We start from the raw sequence: 23,583 nt of genomic DNA, 5'->3' as shown, positions 1-23,583 counted from the left end.
TCAGGTAACTCAGATGTTCAGCCAGCTTTAGGAGTTACTAATCTGGACCATGTTTTCTTTTAGAGTCACATTATCTTAGTTATTCCCCCCTTGTAAGTCCTACGCTTTTGTCAATTTGGCGTATTTGCTGATTCATAAACAGGCAGCACCATTTCTGGGCCTTGCACATACTGATTTCCCAACATGCAGTGCCTCACCCTTCTTGGGCCGTATCTTTGCCTTTGCAAATTCAGTGCATTACTCAAACGGCAACTCCAGTGCTTTGTCCTCAGAGACGTCTTAGCTGGAAGTAGTTTCTTCCTGCTCAGATTACTTGCATTTTTTTAAAAAGTTTATTTATTTATTTTGGGGGGTGGGGGGAGAAGGGCAGAGAGAGGACAGAAAGAATCCCAAGCAGACTCTACACTGTCAACATGAAGCCCGATGCAGGACTCAAACCCACAAACTACGAGATCATGACCTGAGCTAAAACCAAGAGATGGAGACTTAATCAATTTAGCCACGCAGGTGCCCCAGATTACTTGCATTTTTTGACGGTATTTTAAAAATGTGTTTGTTTTATTTCCCCTACTAGAAGGGCTGGATTAGATTCCACTCATTTTGTATTTCCTAGTTTATTCAGTGCTTTCTATGTACCAGATACTACATTAAGTCTTTGCAAGATCCCACTTATTTTAGTAGCCAGTTTGCTGAGAGGTTAATAAAAATGTTTTCAAAATAAACAAGAGCATAATATTAGACAAAAGTCTTGCTATATTCATTTTACCTGTAGTATTTAAAAAGTATTACGTTTTATGAGCAATTACATAACTGGCTTAGAAACGTATCTACTTTTCATCCTCTTTATAATTTTGAGATATTAGAATACTTATGATCACAGAAGAAAAATATGATAATAAGAAATTTAACTTCTCATTCATTACATAATAGACAATCCTGGAACTTGTAAGAACAGAAAATTTTAATTTTTACATAATTTTATTAATAAACACAGGGAAATACTGACATAATACATTAAAATTTCAAAGTATCACCATAATATTCCAAAAAATACAAAATTCAAATGTCTAAATTTTCAAGCATTTTCCCCAGGACAATGCAAAAGAAAAAAGCCCAGTAGTTACAAATATGTATATTTTACAGAAAAGTCCACCTATCATGGAAATTAGTGAGATCACAAAGAGTGGATGGATTATGACTGAATTTCATATCCTAATGGATCAAGTCCCTCGTCGAGGAGCATTAGAGAGGATTCTCTTAACTTCTGTAGCAATTTCCTCAGTTCTTCCTTAGAAAATACCTGATTTTAAGAAACGGAAAAAGAGAATGAGAACAAGGAAGAATCTATGAACTTGGAGTCACCTAATCAACCAGATTAGCTTAATGTAAGAAGAAATTCCTCTTTAAAACGACTTATGTAGCTGGAGGCCAGTATGTTAGCGTGGTGCAAGAACTTCAAAGCTATTTCTTTGAGCCAATCTATTTACTGCTAACTGCTTATGAATATGTACGTATTTTTGGAGAAAAGAACAAACATTAGAACTGGACCATTACTTTAAGAAAATCTAAGAACATCTAAAAAATGTAGACACATCTCGCAAAATCAAATGTTACTACAGAGCTTCTCAAATCACTAAAATTTAAAACTGCAAATGCTCTAGAACTTACCAGATACAGTTTGTGGCGCTCAGAGGATACCATGTCTGCTAACTGCAAGCATTCCTGATACTGGCCGGTACTATGCAATATGGTATGAAGCAGAAAACACAACATGGGCAGACAAAGCTTTCTCAGTAAAACCATTTGATGTGTTCTTTCATGGTCTTCTTCAGCATCCTATAGACAGACATCAAGTTGTCATCTTAACGAGTTTAAGCTAAGTAGTGTCACAAGAAAAAATCAAGTACTAAATCAAAACCAAAATGTAACAGGTAGAACCTAATGGGGTTTCTCTAAAGCTTGTGACGCCCATTAAAAACAAAATAAAACAAGGCAGGATTTTAATCATGATAGCTAGAGATACCATTTTTTGGTAAAAAAGCATGAAGGTAAACAAAATATACTAGAGGAGTCCCAGGTCTGATAACGAAAACAAAATGCTTCTGAATTTGTATGTCTAATAATTATGTCTTGAATAAAAACATACTTAGGGGCGCCTGGGGTGGCTAGTTGGTTAAACGTCTGACTTTGGCTCAGGTCATCATCTTGAGGTTCGTGGGTTTGAGCCCCACATCGGGCTCTGTGCTGACAGCTCAGAGCCTGGAGCCCGCTTTGGATTCTGTGTCTCCCTCTCTCTTGCTCCTCCCCGACTCACTCTCTGTCACTCTCTCATAAGCATTAAAAAAAAAAAAATGCTTAAAACAGTAAGAGTTAGAGACTAAATATTGCTAGAACAAAAATCAGAACAGAAAATAAGCCCCTTTCCCCTGGATGTATGTATACAGATGGCAAAACATCCAGAAAGGACACCAAACTGACAGTGGTGATTGCTGCTGGGGCGAAAGGTCATGATGGGGGTGGGGGAAGGTGGGGAGAGGCATACACAGAAGGACAATGTCACTGCAAACTTTGTTTTTAAGCAATGTGAATTTAGGATTCCTTTGTATAATTTTTCAAAAATATAAAAACTAGGGGCACCTGCGTGTCTCAAGTCGGTTAAGTGTCTGACTTCGACTCAGGTCATGATCTCATGGTTCGTGAGTTCGAGCCCCATGAAGGGCTCTGTGCTGACAGCTCAGAGCCTGGGGCCTGCTTCGGATACAGTGTCTCCCTCTCTCTGCCCCTCCCCCACTCACACTCTGTCTCCTCTCTCTCTCTCAAAAATAAACATCTATCTATATATATACATATATATAACTAAAAAAACCTATAAATTTGAAAAATACCATTAATGAGAGAACTAACAGATATATGCGGAAAACTTAATGTAGAGAAAACAATTAGCATTTCTAAATATACGTGGATCTTCTAAAAATTATGTGGGCAGTAAGAGTACAGAAATATATCCAAGGCATTTTGTCATAACAGATTTGAAAACTAGAATCATTAAAATAATAATAAAGTATCCAACTTTAAAATGTATGAAATAATCTTAAATATAGGAAGGAAATCCACAGAATTCATAGTGTAAGATAAAACAGAAAACAAGACAAACTAGGGGCTCCTAGGTGGTTCAGTCAGTTAAGCGTCCGAACTCTGGGTCTCGGCTCAGGAGATCGAGCCCCACACTGGCCTCTGCACTGATAGCACGGAGCCTGCTTGGGTTTCTCTCTCTCCCTCTCTCTCTCTGCCCCTTCCTGGCTCTCACTCTCTCTCAAAATAAACTTAAAAAAAAAAAAAAAAAAAAAGGCAAGCTAAATAACTGATCTTTAGAAAAGCCTAATAAAATACCTAATTTTTAAAAATTAAAAAATTTTTTTTAAAAAACCGAATTTTTTTAAAGGCAGAATCTTCTTAGAATTTGGATTTTTCTTCCTTTAGGACCACTTGTATTAATCAGTGAAAGTATCTTTGTGTGACAGACTAGAGTATTAAGTTGCTAAAGCATTTTTCAAAGGTAGATGTACGTGGTGGCAGGAAGCAATAAAATGTAATGTGGTAATTCTACCAATGAATAATTGTACTGACTGATGCTGACCTAGGTCAGGTTTCCACACACAGGAAACATTACTATCAATCTTTTAGTCTTGTTTTGAGATAGAAATATAGAATGGTAAATATTAAAATGCATACCTCATGCTTTCTTAGCTTTAAAAGGGAAAGCACTTTCATTTCTTTCCTCAAATAGGCACTCCCTACTCTCAGAGGGGGATTTAAAATCAAGGTCTTACTCATAAGTCAAATGAGCAGGTGGAGCCTGCTAAGAATGAGAAGACTGCTTCCTTTTGAGTGACTGCTATCTGTGCTCCCGTGCCGTCTGTCCCCAAGGCTGCAGGGGCAAAGATGCGAGCGACCCAGTCACTCAGAACCAGTGACTCTTGTCAACTCTATTTTTACAATACTCCAGACCGTCCATTTTGTAACTTTCATCATCTAACCTGCTAAAATTAATAATTTAGAACAAAGATTTATGTATAAATACTCAAGTCTTTTCAAAATTTAAATACTTAAGTAGCATTTTGCAACATTAAAATTTTATCTTCATGAATACCAGCATGAATCTGAAGAGAAAAATTTAGCCCAAGCAACCTACTGAAGGTTCAAAACCATGTAAGAAATCAGCAGAGTTCTATTATGAACTTCAGGGAGAATTTTAAGTAACTACAGTATCAGGAATCAGCAGTAAATAGGGGCTCTAATCTAGCCTTATAACCTATCATTTTTTGCTTCTAGTCAGAAAAGGGGAGCTAGAGGAGCTAGAAAAATATAGTATCTAAAAAAAAAAAGGGAATAATATATCAAGATATGGAGAATAGCAGAGGGAAAGATACTGAGAATGCTTCCATGGTTTTCTGTTCAAAATACTACACCATACATCCAAAAATCCAGCATTTCCACTTCCCCTTAGATCATGAGGTCGATAGAGGCAAAGCCGGTCACTCCTGGTTTCTTTTACGCTCTAGGATCAGGCCTCAGCGTCTTCCACTCACGTGAATAGTTACCTGCAGTATGCCTCCTTTCTCCTATCTCAACTCATCCAGATTCTACCCCATTTATTCAGGAATCAGTCAAATGCTATACATTTCAAGCATCCTATCTAGACCTCTTCCAGTGAGAAGCAACCTTTTCTTTTCTGAACTCACAAAATACTTAACCTGTGCTTTGTTACGACATTTAGTACTTTTGTAACTGGTTCTCAACCCAGGATACACATCTAAGCTCTCATGCCAGATTAAAAAAAACCAAACAAACAGAAAACAACCACCCTCCCCTGACCTACCTCTGACCAATCAAACCAGAATCTCTGAGGCTGCACCCCATTTTTGAAAAGCTCCCCAAGTCATTTACATGAATAGCTCAGAGGTGAGAGCCACGGTTATTAGACCTACCTTCATATCCTTAAATTGAGTTGAATATGACATATAATTAAATTTTTAGGTCCAGAATTTTTAAAAATTAGATTTTAGTATCCTGAATGAACATATTAAATCTGAAGAAAGTTTATCCAAGAGTCAAGATTTCTCTTCCCTAGCTAGTATTTTCAGTTTAGGTTTCAATTATGGGATGTTCTGTTATAAGTACAACAGTTATATAAGATCTGTAGGTGCTCCTATTCAGAGAAAGAACCTTTTGAAAAAAGACTTTTTTTTAGCTGTACACAAGGCACAAGCTTACCTCTCTAACATCCACCATCCACCCTCCATCAACAAACAACAAGACATTGTACATTTTCTCCTTCACGTCAGCAGTTAGGGCATCCAAATGCCCTTTCCAAATAACATAATCCATCTGCAAAACAAACATAAGGGCAGACATATAACAGACCAAAACCAATAAATAATGTATTTTTAAAGCACACACAGGAATATTTACATGGAACATCACTCTAAAGAGTTGATTTAACAGAGGAACACGTGACTCTTGATCTTGGGACCTTGAGTTTGAGCCCTATGTGCGGTGTAGAGCTTACTCGAATAAATAAAACTTGAAAAAAAAAAAAAAGAGTTGACTTTAATCAGCCAAATACAAAAATAAGTATCAACAGACTGTAGTTAAGTAAAACACTAAAACTGAACACTAATGTCATCTGAAGGCATTTTTCACGTTTGGTTAATAACCTACAGAAAAGTAACTAAACACATGGCTTTTTTTTTTTTCAAAGAATATTAACAGAAATATCACCTATTACAATAAGAATATAACTGCCAAAAAACCTGCTTCTTTAAATATATAACCTGATAAACACACAGTTATATGGTCAATTAATCTTCAACAAAGCAGGAGAGAGTATCTAATGGGAAAAAGTCTCTTCAATGAATGGTGTTGGGAAAACTGGACAACAGCATGCAAAAGAATGAAACTGGACCATTTTCTTGCACCACACACAAAAATAAATTCATTCAAAGACCTAAATGTGAGACCTGACACCACAAGAATCCTAGAAGACAGCACAGGCAGTAGTATTATCTCTGACATTGGCTGTAGCAACATTTTTCTAGATATACAAGCAAAAATAAACTATTGGGACCACATCAAAATAAAAAGCTTCTGTGGGAATGCAAGCTGGTGCAGTCACTCTGGAAAACAATATGGAGGTTCCTCAAAAAACTAAAAACAGAACTACCCTACAACCCAGCAATTGCACTACTAGGCATTTAACCAAGGCACATAGGTGTGCTGTTGTGAAGGGACACATGCACCCTCATGTTTATAGCAGCACTATCAACAATAGCCGAAGTATGGAAAGAGCCCAAATGTCTATCGATGGATTAATGAATAAAGAAGATGTGGTGTATGTATGTATGTGCGTATATATATATATATATATGTGTGTGTGTGTGTGTGTGTGTGTGTGTATATATATGTATGTATGTATATATACACACACACAATGGAGTATTACTCGGCAATCAAAAACAATGAAATCTTGCAGAAGTATGGAAAGTATGGAAAGAGCCCAAATGTCTATCGATGGATTAATGGATAAAGAAGATGTGGTGTATGTATGTATGTATATGTGTGTGTGTGTGCATATATATATGTATGTATGTATATATATGTGTGTGTGTATGTATGTACACACACACACACACACACACACACACACACACACACACACACACAATGGAGTATTACTCGGCAATCAAAAAGAATGAAATCTTGCCATTTGCAACTACGCGGATGGAACTAGAGGGTATTATGCTAAGTGAAATTAGTCAGAGAAAGACAAATATCAGAGACAAAACAGATGAACATAAGGGGAGGGAAGCAAAAATAGTATAAAAACAGGGAGGGGGACAAAACATAAGAGACTCTTAAATATGGAGAACAGAGGGTTACTGGAGGGGTTGTGGGAGGGGGAATGGACTAAATGGATAAAAGGCATTAAGGAATCTACTGAAATCATTGTTGCACTATATGCTAACTAATTTGGATGTAAATTTTTAAAAAATTTAAATTAAAAAAAAAGAAAAGAAAAAAGACGACAAAATAAAACATATAAACGAACAAATAAATAAAAAGCGTCTGCACAGTGAAGGAAACAATCAACAAAATTAAAAGGCAACCCACTGAATGGGAGCAGATATTTGCAAATGACACATCTGATAAAGGGCTAGTATCCAAAATATTTTAAAGAACTTATACAAATAATATCCTCGAAATAAATAATCCAATTAAAAAATGGGCAGAAGAAATGAACAGACATTTCTCCAAAGAAGACATCCTGATGGCCAACAGACACATGAAAAGATGGTCAACATCACTCCTTATCGGGGAAATACAAATCAAAACTTAACTCCAATGAGATATCACCTCACACCTGTGAGAATGGCTAAACTCAAAAACACTAGAAACAACAAGTGTTGGCGAGGATGTAGAGAAAAAGGAACCCTTGTGCACTGTTGGTGGGAAAGCAAACTGGGGCAGCCACTGTGGAAAACGGTATGAAGGTTCCTCAAAAATCACACCACTGGATATTTACCCAAAAAATAAAAAAACACTAATTCAAAGAGATACATGCAGTATCCCTATGTTTACAGTAGCATTATTTACAATAGCCAAATTATGGAAGCAGCACAAATGTCCATTGATAGATGAATAAAGATGTGATGTGAGTGTGTGTGTGTGTGTGTGTGTGTGTGTGTGTGTGTGTGTGTGTGTATGATGGAAAATTACTCAACCATAAAAAAGAACGAAATCTTGCCATTTGCAACGACAGGGATGGAGCTAGAGAGTGTAACACTAAGTGAAGTAAGTCAGAGAAAGACAAATACCATATGATTGCACTTATATGTGGGATTTAAGAAACAAAACAAGCAAAGAAAAAAAAGAGAGACAAGCCAAGAGACACTCTTAACCTCTTACAGAGAACATACTGATGGTTACCAGAGGGGAATGGGGTGGGGGGAATGGGGGAAGTAGGTGATGAGGATTAAGGAGCGCACCTGTGATGAGCACAGGGGGATATATGAAAGTACTGAATTTCTATATTGTACACCTGAAACTAACATAACACTGTATGTTGACTATACTGGAATTAAATTGTTTTAAAAAATGTGAAACATATGACCTGTATTTTTAAGATGCAATAGATACATCTTATCTATATTCAACTTACTTCATATTTCTTTTCTTTGTGTTCATGAGCCACTTTCTCAGTAAAAGTTGCTTGATGTATCAATGTAGGTTTTTGTGGAGCTGAATTCATATGCTTAAACCACTCATTAAAGGTTTCATGGGCTTCCTAAAATGTAAAATAGAAAAATACAAAAAAACCCACAGGTTTTCCATATGTTCAACACAATATTTACAATCTAGTTCTTAGAAATAACTTTGCAGCATCAAGAAACAGAACTGTTCAATATTTATTTTTTGCACACAAAAAAATCATTGTGAATAAATATTTTGTCAAGTGGTAAACACCAGCAAGGTATGCATATATTGTGTTTTCTGGCACCTACTCCTATCTCAGCACCTGGTCATACACATATCTTGACCTTTACCATTCTGTGATGTACGTATGTTTACTTGTCTGTCTTCTTGACTAGCCCATTAGCTTCTAGAGGGCAAGGATAGATCCTTGCTATCCACAGATGTAGCTCTAGAACTTAGCCCAATGTAATTACTTTGTTATTTGTTGAATGAATTTTAAATGAGTACGTTGTTATTTTAGTTATAAAGACTCTAGAATATTTTGCTTTTCTGTTTTTGCCAAAAAAGAGAAAGAGAAGAAGAAATATTAAAGTTGATACAAGCATTCAAAGAATCTTAAGAAAACTAAGTTTCAGACATCACACACACTACTGCATGAGATGTTCTTGGTTGGTTGGCATTGATTAGATACTTAAGGCAATGAAGGCCAGATCACGATTTCAATGTTCCTGTGGATCAGTCAGTACCACAGTCACAAGAGAAATAAGATAATAAGTCAATCACCACTTCTGAAGAACAGTTCAAAGTCTGAGAGTGAATCAGAAAAGTCATCAGGAAGATAGGCACATTTGTGATTTTCTTTATAATCTCACCAAATAAGCTCTAATGCATAAATGTTCTCTGATAGCATTATCATCTTCAGCAGGAAGTGGACTGTCCATTCCTTGTTCCTCCCACTGATTATAGATTTCTGCTATCGAATCCTGAGGAATTTTCAAAAATACCTCTTTTGCAGCTTCATGCTTTTTTGATGCTGTGAAAAAGATGGTACACATGTGAATTTCTGTATAATCGTTTATAAAGGAGCCAAATCATTGGTTTGCAACTTTTACAGTCAGCTATAAGCATCTCTAGTCCCAATGTACTTCTATGAAAGGTGTGGGGGATCTTTCTACCTAATGACCAGGATTTTCCTTATTCCAATGTGACAGTCACAAAAGGATACATTAAATGCAGTTGCTTTTACCCACTTTTGTGTCTTAAAGCAATTATATTTTTCAAAGCCTTGAGATTATATGAAAAATTGATTAGACAATGAAAATCCATTGTTATATGTTTTGTTTCATAACATCAGATTTGATATACTAGAAGGGCTGTTTTGTCATCTGTCCTCCCCTGCCCATTGGAAGGATCAGAAAACCAGTTAAAACTAAATTTAGGAATATATGGATTCAAACAAAAACTTTAAAAAGTATTAAAATAAAGCATACCCAAGAATTTTCTCATTATCGCATTGCCTTGTTTTAGCGCTTCTGCCCTCTGTGCTGGGTCAAATACCAACCAGTCAATTACGTCAATTTTTAAGCGGTCCTCCTATTTATTTAATTGGAAAAAAGACATCAATTTTGGTATTTTTCTAAGATATTTTGCAAATTAGTAGAATTAACTTACATCTGCACTTCTAGTAAACATGATTTTCCCCCAAGTTACACAGAATTATGAAAGAATCTACCTTTCCTTAGTTTCTTTTCACATTTAAGGGCTCTCTATTAAATTACAAAAAAACTTATTGGAGTGTGAATCTGGAATTAAATATTCTGTGTCCCACCAACTTAACCAGGTCATTACTTAACTGTTATTCTAAAACATTTTTCTTTCCTAGATAAAACTTTCTTTAAAAAAACAAAACAGGGGCGCCTGGGTGGCTCGGTCGGCTGGGCGTCCGACCTTGGCTCAGGTCATGATCTCACGGTCCGTGGGTTCGAGCCCCGCGTCGGGCTCTGTGCTGACAGCTCGGAGCCTGGAGCCTGCTTCAGATTCTGTGTCTCCCTCTCTCTCTGACCCTCCCCCGTTCATGCTCTGTCTCTCTCTGTCTCAAAAATAAATAAACATTAAAAAAAAAAAATTAAAAAAAAATAAAACAAAACAAAAAACAAAACCCTTTTAAAAAAGATGTTTATTTTGAGAGAGAGAAAGAGAGAGCAAGAGAAGGGCAGAAAGAAAGGGAGAGAGAGAGAATCCCAAGCAGACTCTACAATAGCAGCACCGAGCCCAACTTGGGGCTCAATCCCACAAACCATGAGATCATGACCTGAGCCAAAATCAAGAGTCAGATGCTTAACCAACAGAGACACCCAGGCGTCCTGTCTGAAAATAGGATAAGTAAACTACTGAAGAGTTAGTGATTGATCAAGTATCTAGAATAGTCTGAAAAGCAAAAACCCAAAGCTCACTTTTTTTCTGTTAAAGAAGCTTCCCGGGGCACCTGGGTGGCTCAGTCGGCTCATCCCACTTTGGCTAAGGTCACAGGTCATGATCTCACCGTTCATGCATTCAAGCCCCGCGTTGGGCTCTGTGCTGACAGCTCAGAGCCTGGAGCCTGCTTCGGATTCTGTGTCTCCCTCTCTCTCACCCCTCCCCCACTTGCACCCTGTCTCTGTCTCTCAACAAATAAACATTAAAAAATAATAATAAAGAAGCTTCCTTTAACACAATACTACTGTAAGTAATTTTAATCCCTTACGTAAGACCTTCATTTTGCTGCCAGCTTTTATAATTTAGAAGGTTTTGGCTGACAAAGAAAAATTCTTAAAAAAAGAAAAGACGCCAGAATATTCTAAGTTGGAAGTTGACCAAAAAGCAACATGAGGGATTATTCAGAGTTACACACACACCTCCCTTGCCAGTCATATTACCTCTGTAGTGCCAGTATCTAGGGCTGGGGCCACGTCATGATGACTGAATTCACCATTATCTTTCTTTCGGGTATTCTCAACTACAGTCTTTGTTATAGCCGCAATATCCAAATCTAAGGAATGTTTTTTAAGAGACAAAAATAAGAACTAATCATTCACACTAATATTCTCTAAATGGTCACAATGATTTGGTAAACTGGGATAAAATTTCCTTAAAAATGTAACACATAAAATACGAAAGACGTTACAAAAGAAAACGCCAAACTGAGGATATTTTACACACAAGTTGTAAGTCATTTTATTGCTAAAACAGAATTCCATGAAAATTTTTATTTTTTTTTCTCTCAAAAGCAATAAAATTTAAACCTGGAAAGATAAATGTTACTGATGCCAAAATGGTAACTTGCCTACAAAGCCCAACAGATAAAGTTCTCAACCATTTTTACCTGCTTCCTTAGCCAGCTCCAGACAATGGTGGCGCTGCTCAAATTCTGTAACACCTTCCAAAAATAACGCATACTGGGCAATAGCTAGGTCTTGAGGCAAGTGACAAGTATAAAATGCAATCAGATTTGTATGTTTCTCATTTATTAAAAGCTAAAAAACAGAAAAAAAATCAAAGGATGTTAATAATAAAACAGGTTCTGGAATCAACAATGCTTTTTAAAAAGTTCACTTCAAAATTTCAAACATATTTATGAGAGATTCATATAGACATGGATTTGAGCTGCTAAACTGGATAATTTAAAATTCCAAATAAAATGTACTTATAATAATTAAAAGATCTCTTACGGATTCTGATGGCTCTCCTGCCACTGAGCATTAACACACTACTGTTCTGATTTTTGTTTTCATCAAAATGGTGGGGAAAAAAAATCAAATTGTGGATTCTCAAAGTTTACCTGGATGTATGCCTTTAAAACTTCAATGGAGACTTCTTCCTTGATAGAAAAAAAAGTATACAACCCAATTATAAACACAACTGTTTATGTTTATGTGTACCAGCAATATATCTAATAAAAATTCTATCAAATGATTTAATGACTTTAATATTTACCACTGAGCAATCACTATACGCTAGGCTAAGTGCTTAGCAAAGTTCATGTATTGCCTGATTTAACCTTACCATAGCTTTTCGTAGGCGGTTACTATTATTGTTCACAATTTACCAAGGAGGGAGTTAAGAATTTCTAAACTAAGGAACGAGGGAGGTTTTATTTACCCAGAATTACACAGTTAGAAGCTGCCGAGTGAGGATGTGAACCCAGGATTCTTACTCCAAAGCCCAAGCTTTCAACTGTCGTACCATCTGCCTTCTACATGTACTCTGACCAAAATGTTATCATCATTTAGGAAAAAAGTAACAAAAAGAAAAAGAAAACAAAAATTTTAAATCTCACACAAAAATGAGTCTGGTTCAGTTAGCTTAGTTGACTGATTTAGAGTTAGGTGCTGATGGGGATAAAGTTCTTGAATTTATCAAAAACCACATAACCACCATCATTCTACATTCACAGACTAGAGCCCTAAATGGTTACCCGCAGTGGGTTATCACCAAGTGACCATAAGAGACTATACAGAACACTTTTGCACCCATACCACCATTTCTAGAAAACAACAACAAAAAAATAAGTGTGTTTTCCTGATGAGAGGCATATGGCATCAGCCTTGCAAAGAAGAGTAAATTGTTCTTTTTTATTTACTTTGGTCTGTAGTCCCAGTGTGCGAAAAAACAAAATGAGGTGAGTCATGAAGCGGAGGAGGTGTCCAGGTAGATTGTTTCTGCTTTTGGAAAGCCATTTGTTAAATTCACCCATCAAACCTACAAGCCATCAAAGCAAAGATTCAACAATAGGGATAAAAATCAAAAGGAGAAATAAACATTATCAAAGACATTTACTACATTCCTATAGTGCTATTAAATCACTACCTCATTGTTAATATGCGACATATAAAACAGATCCTGGATTAAATTCAAACTCCATTTTTTTTTTTCAAACTCCATTTTTTAACAATACTTGCATTCAATATAAAGATTAAAAGATGTGGTGAGTCATGCATTGTTTTGTTGACTTTTTACAAAATTGCCATAAGAAAAAAAGAATTCATACCAACTAAAATGAAAAGTATAGTATCTTACCATCAATGTCTCCCAGGATAAGGAATTTTTGAACTATATGGTAATGTTCTTGATTCTCTTCCAGAACTCTCTGAAAAAATGTTTACATTTTCCATAAATCTTCTAGTGGTCATTCTGTAGTATTATTCACTGGCAAACTAAAATGTCAACTTTTGAAACAATATATACAAAGAAAGTTTTAATGAAGGGTCTCAGGAGATCAAAACAAAATATGAGAAGGATATTTTCTGCCCTTCCCTAGCTTGCTCGTGCTTCCTCTCTCTCTCAAAAATTAACATCAAAAAAAAAAAAAAAAAAGAAGAAAGCAGGGAACTATGACAAAACGGTTTAATCTCTACGAATATTATTAAAGTTTTACTTTTTACATTTTACTACTGTTTTTCTTGGCACTCCACGGTGAGCCAGAAAGGGAGGGCACATGGAACCTAAGCAAAACAAACCCTACGAGTCCTTCGAACGTGAGCGGCAGTTCCTGCAGGCATTCCTTGGGTATTCTCTTCTGCACATGGCACCAAGCGTAACAGAAATCACCAAAATAGTGATTAGATAGAGTAGAAAAACCAAGTAACCTGCTGTTAGAGTGTTTAGAAGCAGAGTTTATTTCTTTTTTTGTTGAATATGTTTTAATTTTTATTTCATTATCAGCATTTATTATCATTGTTTTTTAATGTTTATTTTTAAGACAGAGACAGAGCACGACTGGCAGAGGGGCAGAGAGAGGGAGACACAGAATCCGAAGCAGGCTCCAGGCTCTGAGCTGTCAGCACAGAGCCTGACGTGGGGCTTGAACTCATGTACTGTGAGATCATGACCTGAGCCAAAGTCTGACACTCAACTGACTGAGCCACCCAGGTGCCCCACATTTATTCTTTTTTACATTCAAATCTTTGCTCCACCTGAATTGATTTTAAAACATGGCATGAGGTAGTGATTTAGCTTTGTTTTCATCCAGATGGAAAGCCAATTATGCCCATACCATGTATGTATATAAACCATTTCTCTTCCTTTGAAATGAAAAGATCACCACTGTCATTAAGTTCTAATACATACTTGGATGTCATATGGACTTCTGTGCTTCACTGATCTTTTCATTCCATACTAACTGCATATTATTTTCTTGTATCTTTATGCTGCTTTATTATCGAGTAAGACAAGCACGGCATAATACTGTTTTTTTCCTTTTTTTTTTTTTTTTTGCCATTCTCACTTATTTTACTTGTAAATTTTTCTGTTCAGAAAAATTTCCGAAAGTATGAAGTTTCTATGTTAATTTCTGAATAGCTAATATTTACATCAAATCTTCTCATCCAGGAACATGGTATATCTATTCAAGTCTTCCCATAAGATTCTATAGTTTCTTTACCAAGGTCCTCACACCCCTAGTTAATTTTATTCCTATGTGTTTTATAGTTTCGGTCAATAATTTAAATGGGACTTTTCTAATTAGTTGTAGAAAGTACAGACAGGCTATGATTTTTGGGGGGATAACTTTGTCTGGAACTTAGATACTTAAAAAATTCTCTTATTTTTTTTTTTAATTAAAAAAATTTTTTAATGTTTATTTATTTTTGAAAGAGAGAGACAGAGTGTGAGCTGGGGTGGGGCAGAGAGAAAGGGAGACACAGAATCTGAAGCAGGCTCCAGGCTCTGAGTGGTCAGCACAGAGCCAGACGCGGGGCTCGAACGCACGAACCGTGAGATCATGACCTGAGCTGAAGTCGGATGCCCAACAAACTGAGCCACCCAGGAGCCCCCAACATTCTCTTATTCTTATTAATTCTTTTATTAATCCTAACAACTTATTGAATCTTGAGTTTCTAGATTTATACTTTTATCATATGTAAACATTCCCCCTTTCTAATATTTATATTTATTCCTTTATTTTTCATTAGCTGGAATCTCCAAAATAACAGACTGGTAATGAATACTTGACAGAAGAAACACTAATTTCTTTACTATACAAAGTAAAGTAATAAGGAAAAAATAAAACTCAACAGAACAACAGGTAAAAGATTTGAACAGGAAATTCACAAATGGTCAATAAACATAGGAAAACTTGCTCGCCTTACGAACAGGAAGGGAAATAAGAGTAGAATAGTGAGCTCCTATTTCCCACCTAACCTGTTGGATTAGCAAAAAAAATTGGAAGTGTGACATTTGGGACTGGTGAGAATTCAGGGAAATGACCACACTAATAAATTATTTACAGGAATATGAATGAAGTGCTACAATCAGGTAATTATACATCTACCCTTTAACTCAGCAACCCTGCTTTCAGGACACTTATCCTGTAACAGGCTTGGTAGATAAGCATATATGTATATAAGCTTAAAAGCTTATATAGAATGAAAGAATGTTCACTGCAGTGCTAAGAAACAACCTAAATACCATCAAAAGAGGAATGCTTAAAAAGAGTAAGTTAGGTTACATTAAATCTATATCCACTAACTTGGATAAAGTATCATTAAATGAAAAAACAAGACAAAACAACTCTCCCCTGACCAAGTTGTAATGTACGTAGTATGATGCAAACAACAACAAAAATCAAAATCCTATCTTGAACTATATACATTATTTACACATATTTGTAATGGTATGGAGAAGGATACGGAAGAATACAGAGCTATATATTTATCATCTCTGGGGAATGAGAATAACCATAAAGGGGTTGGGAAGAAGTTATTATATAGGTCTTATTTATATTTTTGGATTATTTTGTTACATACTTCAGTTGTTTACAATTTGTTAGGTGAATATTACTTAAATATATTAGATTATTTTAAGATCTAGGAAAAGTCTTGTTAATTTCCCATTAATATTTTTACTTTCAAAAAGAAAGGGATAAATTAGTTTACATGCATACCCTTATTTTTAATGCTTATTTTTATTTTTGAGACAGAAAGAGAGTGTGAGCGGGGGAGGAGTAGAGACAGACAGGGAGACACAGAATCTGAAGCAGGCTCCAGGCTCTGAGCTGTCAGCATAGAGCCCAACATGGGGCTCGAACTTGCAAACCGCCAGATCATGACCTGAGCCGAAGTTGGATGCTTAACTAACTGAGCCACCCAGGAGCCCCTCCATACTCTTATTTTTAGATAAAACCAATCCTAAACCAAAGAGACAGAAATGAAACATTATTTAAATATGCAACTAAGTCTCTTCCTTTTCAAGAATGTCTCTCATTTGGATAAGAGGTAAAGAAAAGAAGAGAATATAACAGTTTCATAAATTTTTTTGCCTTTCAGCTATAGTGCACACCAACATAACATTCAGTGTTTCCTATTCCAATTATCCTAAAATGTTCCTACCAATATTTACCTTTTTATCAGTAGCTTGAAGTTCTTCAAATACCTTTTCTAAGGTCCAACTTTAAAAAGAAAGTACAAGAAAGGGATAAAACAGTATTAATAATACGAACAAGGGCTACAAAATAAAACTTTACAGAGCGTATTACAAATTACCAGGACAAAAACCAAACCAATAAACTCACTTCACTTCCAAATATTCCCTAGGGAGTTCTTCAGTTTCATCCAGAGTCAGTACTGATGTCCGGATTTCCTGTTCTACCAAACTGTCCACCATCACCCGAAAGTAGGCCCACACTGTGTCTTCCCAGGTGTCACAGACAGGAAGCAGCTTTTCCCCCATTCCAAACCAGAAACATACACACAGTCAACGAAAAAAAAAAGGGAAAAACAGTTACTTCCATTGATATGGACTATAAAATCATTAGAATAACATAAAACACTGTGGATTATAACCATACCAAATAATCCTTTACGCCCCACGCCCCATCTTCTAAAAAGCTAGAACTATTAACTTTTTTTTTTTCAAAGTAGGTTCCACATCTAACGTGGGGCTCAAACTCACAACCCTGAGATCAAGAGTCGCATGCTCTGCTGACCGAGCCAGCCTGGCGCCCCTAAAAAGTTTGAAGTACTGAGACTTTTTCCTACTGAATTCACAATAGCATCATTTTTTCATGTTGATGTAAGATGGTGTTTCAACTAATTATTATAACATCCCTCAAATAACTATAAAGTGCAGGGGATGGCAGGGTCTGCAAGAAGCCCACACACGTAAGACAATCCAAACAGTTCCTGTGCCTTAGGGGCACACTTCTGTATAAAGCTATGGGCACTAGAAGTCAGCAATAAATGTATATTGCAAAAAAAGTGTGTTGTAACTAAATTTACAATTCTCAGAAATTAAAATCTGATTCCATGTATTAAAACATCACTTGGTGTACAGGATACATGAAATTAAGCAGCTCAAGTCACTATCCCATTTCACGATTATCGCTATCGCTGCTACTTCTTACAAAGTAACTTAAACTTACAAAATTCACCTGAAATCATTATTGTACTACATGCTAACTTGGATAGAAATTAAAACAAAAAAGCTTATAAAATTTATTCTATATGATTAGAATATTTTATATATCTGATTTTGTTCCACAGGAAAAAAGAATTAAAACAGACTACATACCTGCTTGAGATTCCCACTTAAAGCTGCATAAATTGCTCTCTCGTATCTATTAAAAAGCTCCTGAAATACAGAATATAAATTTGAACTACAGTTTTCCTCAGCTTGTCAATTTTTTTCATAATCTGAAATTTTACAATGTCTTCTAAACTGAACTTATTCACTTGACAGTTGTAAACTTTGGTGAAAAATCTAGTGAGGCAAAAACGGGGAAGGACCCTTTAATTCGATGATACAGTCAGTGCTGAAAACTTCAGGAAAAATCAACCATCTAAATTTCAAATACAGGATGAAAGCAGATCCAACTGTAGCGGATGCTTTGATTATGTATCACTGTCAAATTTTATTTCAGACAGAACCGGTGTAGGCATTTTCCCCTAAGAAGTTTCTAAATACCTAACACCACCTGATCCTTCTCTGAGAACATCAAGCAAGGCACCTGGATGGAACTTGTCGTGCACCAGGTTGCATCTAATTCCTAAATAGAATTAATTACATTCAGCAAATTAGTCCATTTCACTACCACATTCTATTGATGACAATTCCAGTCTTCTTATTATCCAGTGACCTCAGAGACTATCACTATATTTCTGAGTCCTCTGCCTTTGTTTCCAATCACCCTCTTGACCATTCTTGCTCTCTTCCTTTCTATTATCAATATTATTCTAGGACAGGCCCTTATTACTTAGGGTCTGAATAATTCTAACAGGCTCCTAACTAGTTTCTCAGCTGTTAGCCCATTCCATTTTTATTTATTTATTTATTTATTTATTTACTTTTTTTGTTAATCTCTACACTCAACGTGGGGGCTCAAACCCATGACCCAAGATGAAGAGTCACATGCTGCACCGACTGAGCCAGCCAGACATCTCTAGTCCATTCAATTTTTAAGCCTATTTTTCACTGTCATGCTAATCTGAAAACACTGTTGTCATGTGCCTTGAGGTTTTGATGGTTCACTGCTATCTGTGATATACTCATTCTTTAGAGCAACACTTGAGGACCACCAATGCCTGTTCTTAATTTACCCTTTTCAATCACCTTTCCCATTAGTCCTGTTACAATGTTTGTTTTGAAACTGTGAATTGGTTCCAATGCAACTGATCTATTAAGGAACTATTTAAACATGATGCAAATTTCCCATAACATACAATTTCATCCGAAAGTAATACTAGGTGAATGCAGAAAACTACACCTGGTTGAATGATGTCACCTAGAAATACTACACAAAACTGAGATACCTCAAACATCTACTTACTACCTCACTTCATTACATGCGTTATAAGCTAAACCCATCCATATTGAGTGTGACAATTTTCAGTTTGATTGATTTCAGCTGACCTCCTTCTATACTTCACAGTAACTCACAAGCTGCAACCCTCTGACCCTCAATTCCACAAGTAAACTTCAGTGCTTTTTCAAGGTAAAATGCTGTAGTTATTGTAGCATTTCTGTATTTCCTGTTTAACAGTGCTTTATTGAGTTTTTACCCTTTTATGTATCACTGAGAATTTTTTAGTATTGTGCTCTCAACTCCATTTTCCCCAAAAGCCCTGTGGATTTTCTGCATGATTTTGCATGCTGTAGTGATTTTTTAGGAATGCACAAGTCACGTGATATCATAATAGGACTGACTGTAATTCTTTTGTGAGCCTTCTGTTCCAACCTGGTAGACCTACCTCCCTTGAGTTGTCCACCCTATACATCCTACCTAGAATTCCTTCCTCTTTTTTTCACACCCAACAACTCAAAATCCTAGTAATTTTTTAAAGTGCAATTCAGTTCTCTCTCCTGGGAAGCCAGGTTAGCCCAAATGTTTATTCTCTGAACTCATTTGGTACCTCTTTCATATTTTCATCTTTTATCAGTGTTTGATTAGTAGTTAAGCCTGACCATCCTATTCTTCAATTTGATCAGAAGTTTTTTGAAAACAGAAACTTTAGTCTTATACTACTCGGAATGTTTCAAAGCACCTTCAGCAGGCCTTCAATTAATTAGAGTAAAAATGAGTATCAGTAAATATCTTACATCTTCTGCCATTCTCCAACAACTTATTTTCCAAATCACTCTATATGGATTCCCTTCCACAGGTTCTAATTCTGTTCCTATAAAACAGTAAAAGAAATAAAATTTATAGTATATAAAATATAGAACTCCTTATTTCAACAATTTCTAAAAACGAAAGCTGTGCTTCACAAAGATTGGCATTTAGAGCTAAATACATACCCAGAGATTAAATTCTCAGAATAAAATCTACTAAAATACCTCCATTAACATTAGGGTCATGATAGAGTTTCCAGCCTTCAAGTGTCGCAGCTCTCCATGCCTGACCACAACGTTTACAGAGTCGTTGTGCCTTTAGAAACAGAAAAAGAGCAGTCAGTCCTATAACCAAGTGTGATACTGGAAAAGCACTGTGCCTTACAGAAAAGTACAAGCAATACATATCAGGATTAGGTAACTTAAAGCATGATACTTCAAAGGGAGATGCAGACAACTAGCAACTAGTCATGGCATTTCACTTTGCCACCCTTTGCTCTTTGGTTCTGGGCTTGCAGAGGAGGCTCCCATGGGGCTCACAGGCATTTAATTCTGCTAGAGACAAATGGGGCTAAAGAGGTTGATGACCCTTGACTTCAAGTATTATAAAAACAGTCAGTCTCTATAACGACAGGGTGCTAGTGCTCATTCAGCCCACTGATATTTGTGTGAACTGTGATGAATCAGATGAACTTAGAGTAACCAGCAAGATACATCAGTGAGATAGAGAGACTACCTCTTTAGGAACCATCTCTTCGTCATTTACTTCATATGGTTTGGGCAAGATCCTACGATCCCACCTCCAAACGCTAAGATTAGGCATGTGATCGAACAAGAATCACTCCCAGGACTCTTGCTGGAAATACTGGCAAAGGGACACACTCCTTTTGCTGGAATTGCTAGCTGGCAGGAGGATGCAAGTCTGGAGCTGCTGGGGGCCATCAGAGATACAAGGAGCGGCTTCTTGAGAATGAAGCCACAGAAAGGAGGACAGGGCCAAGAGCCTGGGAAAGAGACAGTGTCCCAATACCATCCCTGGATCCTGCTTAAAACCAGATTATGACCCCACAGACTTCCCTGTTCCACAAGCCAATCAATTCTTCCCCATGTAAGTAACTTGAGTTGGGCTTCTACCACTTGAACCTAGAGAACCCGATTAATGTAACTAAAGAATATCATACCCCAAAACATCATTCTGGATTTATAGCCATTAAACATAATGAAAGCTATGTATTAACATGCGGAAATGTTTTGATATGCTATCTAAAAAAGGAAGGATAAAAACTGAATATAGAATCTTGAAAACATTTTTCTAAGTAAAATAAATTAGATACAAAAGAACAAATATTGCATGACTCCACTTGCATGAAATAGCTCGAATAGGCAAATTCAGAGAGACAGAAAGTAGATCAGAGGTTATCAAGGGCTGAGGGAAGGGAGAAACAGGGAGTTATTACACAATGTTACAGAGTTTCTGTCTGGTGTGATGAAAAGGTTTTGGGAATAGATAGTGGTAATGGTTTCACAAAACTGGAAATGCAATTAATGGCACTGAAATGTACACTAAAAATGGTTAAAACGACAAATGGTGATCTATGTTTTACCACAGAGAAAAAAAATGAATAATGCAATATGCCCAACTACTGAATTGTAGATTTAAAAAAATTTTTTTAATGTTTATTTTATTTTTGACAAAGAAACAGCCAGAGGGTGAGCAGGGGAGTGGCAGAGAGACAGAGGGAGACACAGAATCCGAAGCAGGCTACAGGCTCTGAGCTGTCAGCACAGAGCCCGACGTGAGGCTCAAACCCACAAGTTGCGAGATCATGACTTGACCCGGAGTTGAATGCTTAATTGACTGACCCACCCAGGCGCACCTGAATTGTATATTTTAAATGGATGTATTGTACGGTAGGTGAATTGTATCTAAATAAAGTTATTAAAAAACCTTAATGTATACTATGATTACAATTATGTTCAAAAGAGGTATAAAAGACAGGTCTTGTCAGAAGATAGTAAATAACAAGTGTTGGTGAGGATGTGAAGAAAAGGAACCCTTGTGCACTGTTGGTGGGAACGTAAACTGGTGCAGCCACTGAGGAAAACAATAAGGAGGGCACCTGGGTGACTCAGTCATTAAGCATCTGACTTCAGCTCTGGTCATGATCTCATGGTTCATGAGTTCAAGTCCCGTATCAGGTGAACTAGAGTCCCGCTTCAAGTGAGCACGAGCCCCGCATTAGGTATAACATGAGTGCCGCTTGGGATGAGCCCCACTTTTCTCTTTGCCCCTAGCTCACTTGCTCCCTCTCTCTCTCAAAAACAAACAAACAAACAAACAAAAAAACAAAACACCAAAACCAATGAGGAGGTTCCTCAAAAAGTTAAAAATAGAGCTACCCTACAACCCAGCAATTCCACTTCTAGTATTTATCCAAAGAAAATAGAAACACTAACTTGAAGAGATATATACACCTTCATGTTCACTGCAGCATTATTTACAGTAGCCAAAACATAGAAACAACATAAGTGTTCACTGACAGATGAATGGATAAAAAGATGTGGTATATATACATATACCAGTACACAGACACAATGGAATATCTTTCAAAGAAGAATGAAATCTTGCCATTTGCAACAACATGGATGGACCCAGAGGACATTATGCTAAGTGAAGTCAGACTAAGACAAATACCATAGGACCTCTCTTATTATACGTGCAATTAAAAAAACAAACAACAAAACATGATCATAAATACAGAGAACAGATTGGTGGTTGACAGAGGTTGGGAGTGGGAGAAATGGATGAAGGGGGTCAAAAGGTAAAAAGGAAGAAAGAAAAAGAATTTTCATCGTATGTAAGATGAAAATGTTAATAATGAAAGTTCTCATTTACTGAATATTTACTGTAAGCCAGACAATGTGCTAGATACTTCACAGCAATTATCTCATTTGATTCTCATATGAACCCAAAGAGAGGTGCTAATTCTGTGCCTGTTCAATGGATGAGAAAATCGTGGCACAAAGGTGATTAGCTTACTCATGGACACACAGACAGTGAGTGGTACAGCCAGAGTGACCACACTGTAATAGAATAGGCACTGAACTGAGAGCACAGCCTTGGATTCCAGCCTTGATTATTTCACTGATTCTGTGACCCTGAAAGTCACCAAACTTCTCCAAGTTTCAGTGTTGTATTACTGTTTGCTTGTAAATGAGAACACTGGAAAACATGGACTATACTGAAGCTCTTTCTAGCTCTAAGAAAAAAAAGAATGCTAGAAGTAAAAAATAAGAAGAAAAACCCCATTATCTATGGTTTTGTAAAGGCAGTGGGACCTTGAAAGTTTTTGTTTTTCAAACCTTCAGTAATGTGATCATGTTTTTGTTTTCTGTTTTTTAAAATACATCCCTATTTGCCACCATGATTCCTAGTTATTTTCCGTACCACCTGGCAGAGCGGCTGGAACTTAACTATTTTCTGAATAAATTAGTATGTAATAAACACTTCTTTTCTTAATTGGGGAAAAAAAAAAAAGAGGGGCACCTGGGTGGCTCAGTCGTTTAAGTGTCTGACTCTGGCTCAGGTCATGATCTCATGATTCGCAGGTTCAAGCCCTGCGTCAGGCTCTGTACAAACAGTTCGGAGCCTGGAGGCTGCTTCAGATTCTGTGTCTCCCTCTCTTTCTTCCCTACCCAACTCATGCTCTGTCTCTCTCTCTCTCAAAAATAAACATTAAAAAATTAAAA

At 36.6% G+C, this 23,583-nt stretch overlaps 1 protein-coding gene across 2 annotated transcripts in view; it reads right to left on the bottom strand.

Moving 5' to 3' along the window:
• Positions 1-899: 899 nt before the first annotated feature.
• Positions 900-23,583, bottom strand: part of NUP107 (nucleoporin 107) — a 43,359-nt gene continuing 20,675 nt past the window's right edge. For both annotated transcript variants that reach the window (XM_015062454.3, XM_027071293.2), the window contains 16 exons: positions 20,059-20,149; positions 19,822-19,898; positions 17,797-17,856; positions 16,799-16,944; positions 16,627-16,675; positions 13,309-13,378; positions 12,872-12,990; positions 12,071-12,109; positions 11,615-11,765; positions 11,169-11,281; positions 9,744-9,846; positions 9,126-9,286; positions 8,219-8,344; positions 5,275-5,388; positions 1,669-1,836; positions 900-1,300 (listed from right to left, as the gene is read on the bottom strand). In XM_015062454.3, the coding sequence (XP_014917940.2) occupies positions 1,193-1,300; positions 1,669-1,836; positions 5,275-5,388; positions 8,219-8,344; positions 9,126-9,286; positions 9,744-9,846; positions 11,169-11,281; positions 11,615-11,765; positions 12,071-12,109; positions 12,872-12,990; positions 13,309-13,378; positions 16,627-16,675; positions 16,799-16,944; positions 17,797-17,856; positions 19,822-19,898; positions 20,059-20,149 (1,695 nt within the window). In that variant the 3' untranslated portion in view covers positions 900-1,192. The remainder of the gene's footprint in view (positions 1,301-1,668; positions 1,837-5,274; positions 5,389-8,218; positions 8,345-9,125; positions 9,287-9,743; positions 9,847-11,168; positions 11,282-11,614; positions 11,766-12,070; positions 12,110-12,871; positions 12,991-13,308; positions 13,379-16,626; positions 16,676-16,798; positions 16,945-17,796; positions 17,857-19,821; positions 19,899-20,058; positions 20,150-23,583) is intronic.

This window comes from Acinonyx jubatus, chromosome B4 (assembly GCF_027475565.1).
Source record: "Acinonyx jubatus isolate Ajub_Pintada_27869175 chromosome B4, VMU_Ajub_asm_v1.0, whole genome shotgun sequence".
NCBI lineage: Eukaryota > Metazoa > Chordata > Mammalia > Carnivora > Felidae > Acinonyx > Acinonyx jubatus.
This window is presented reverse-complemented; position numbering and strand designations above follow the sequence as displayed.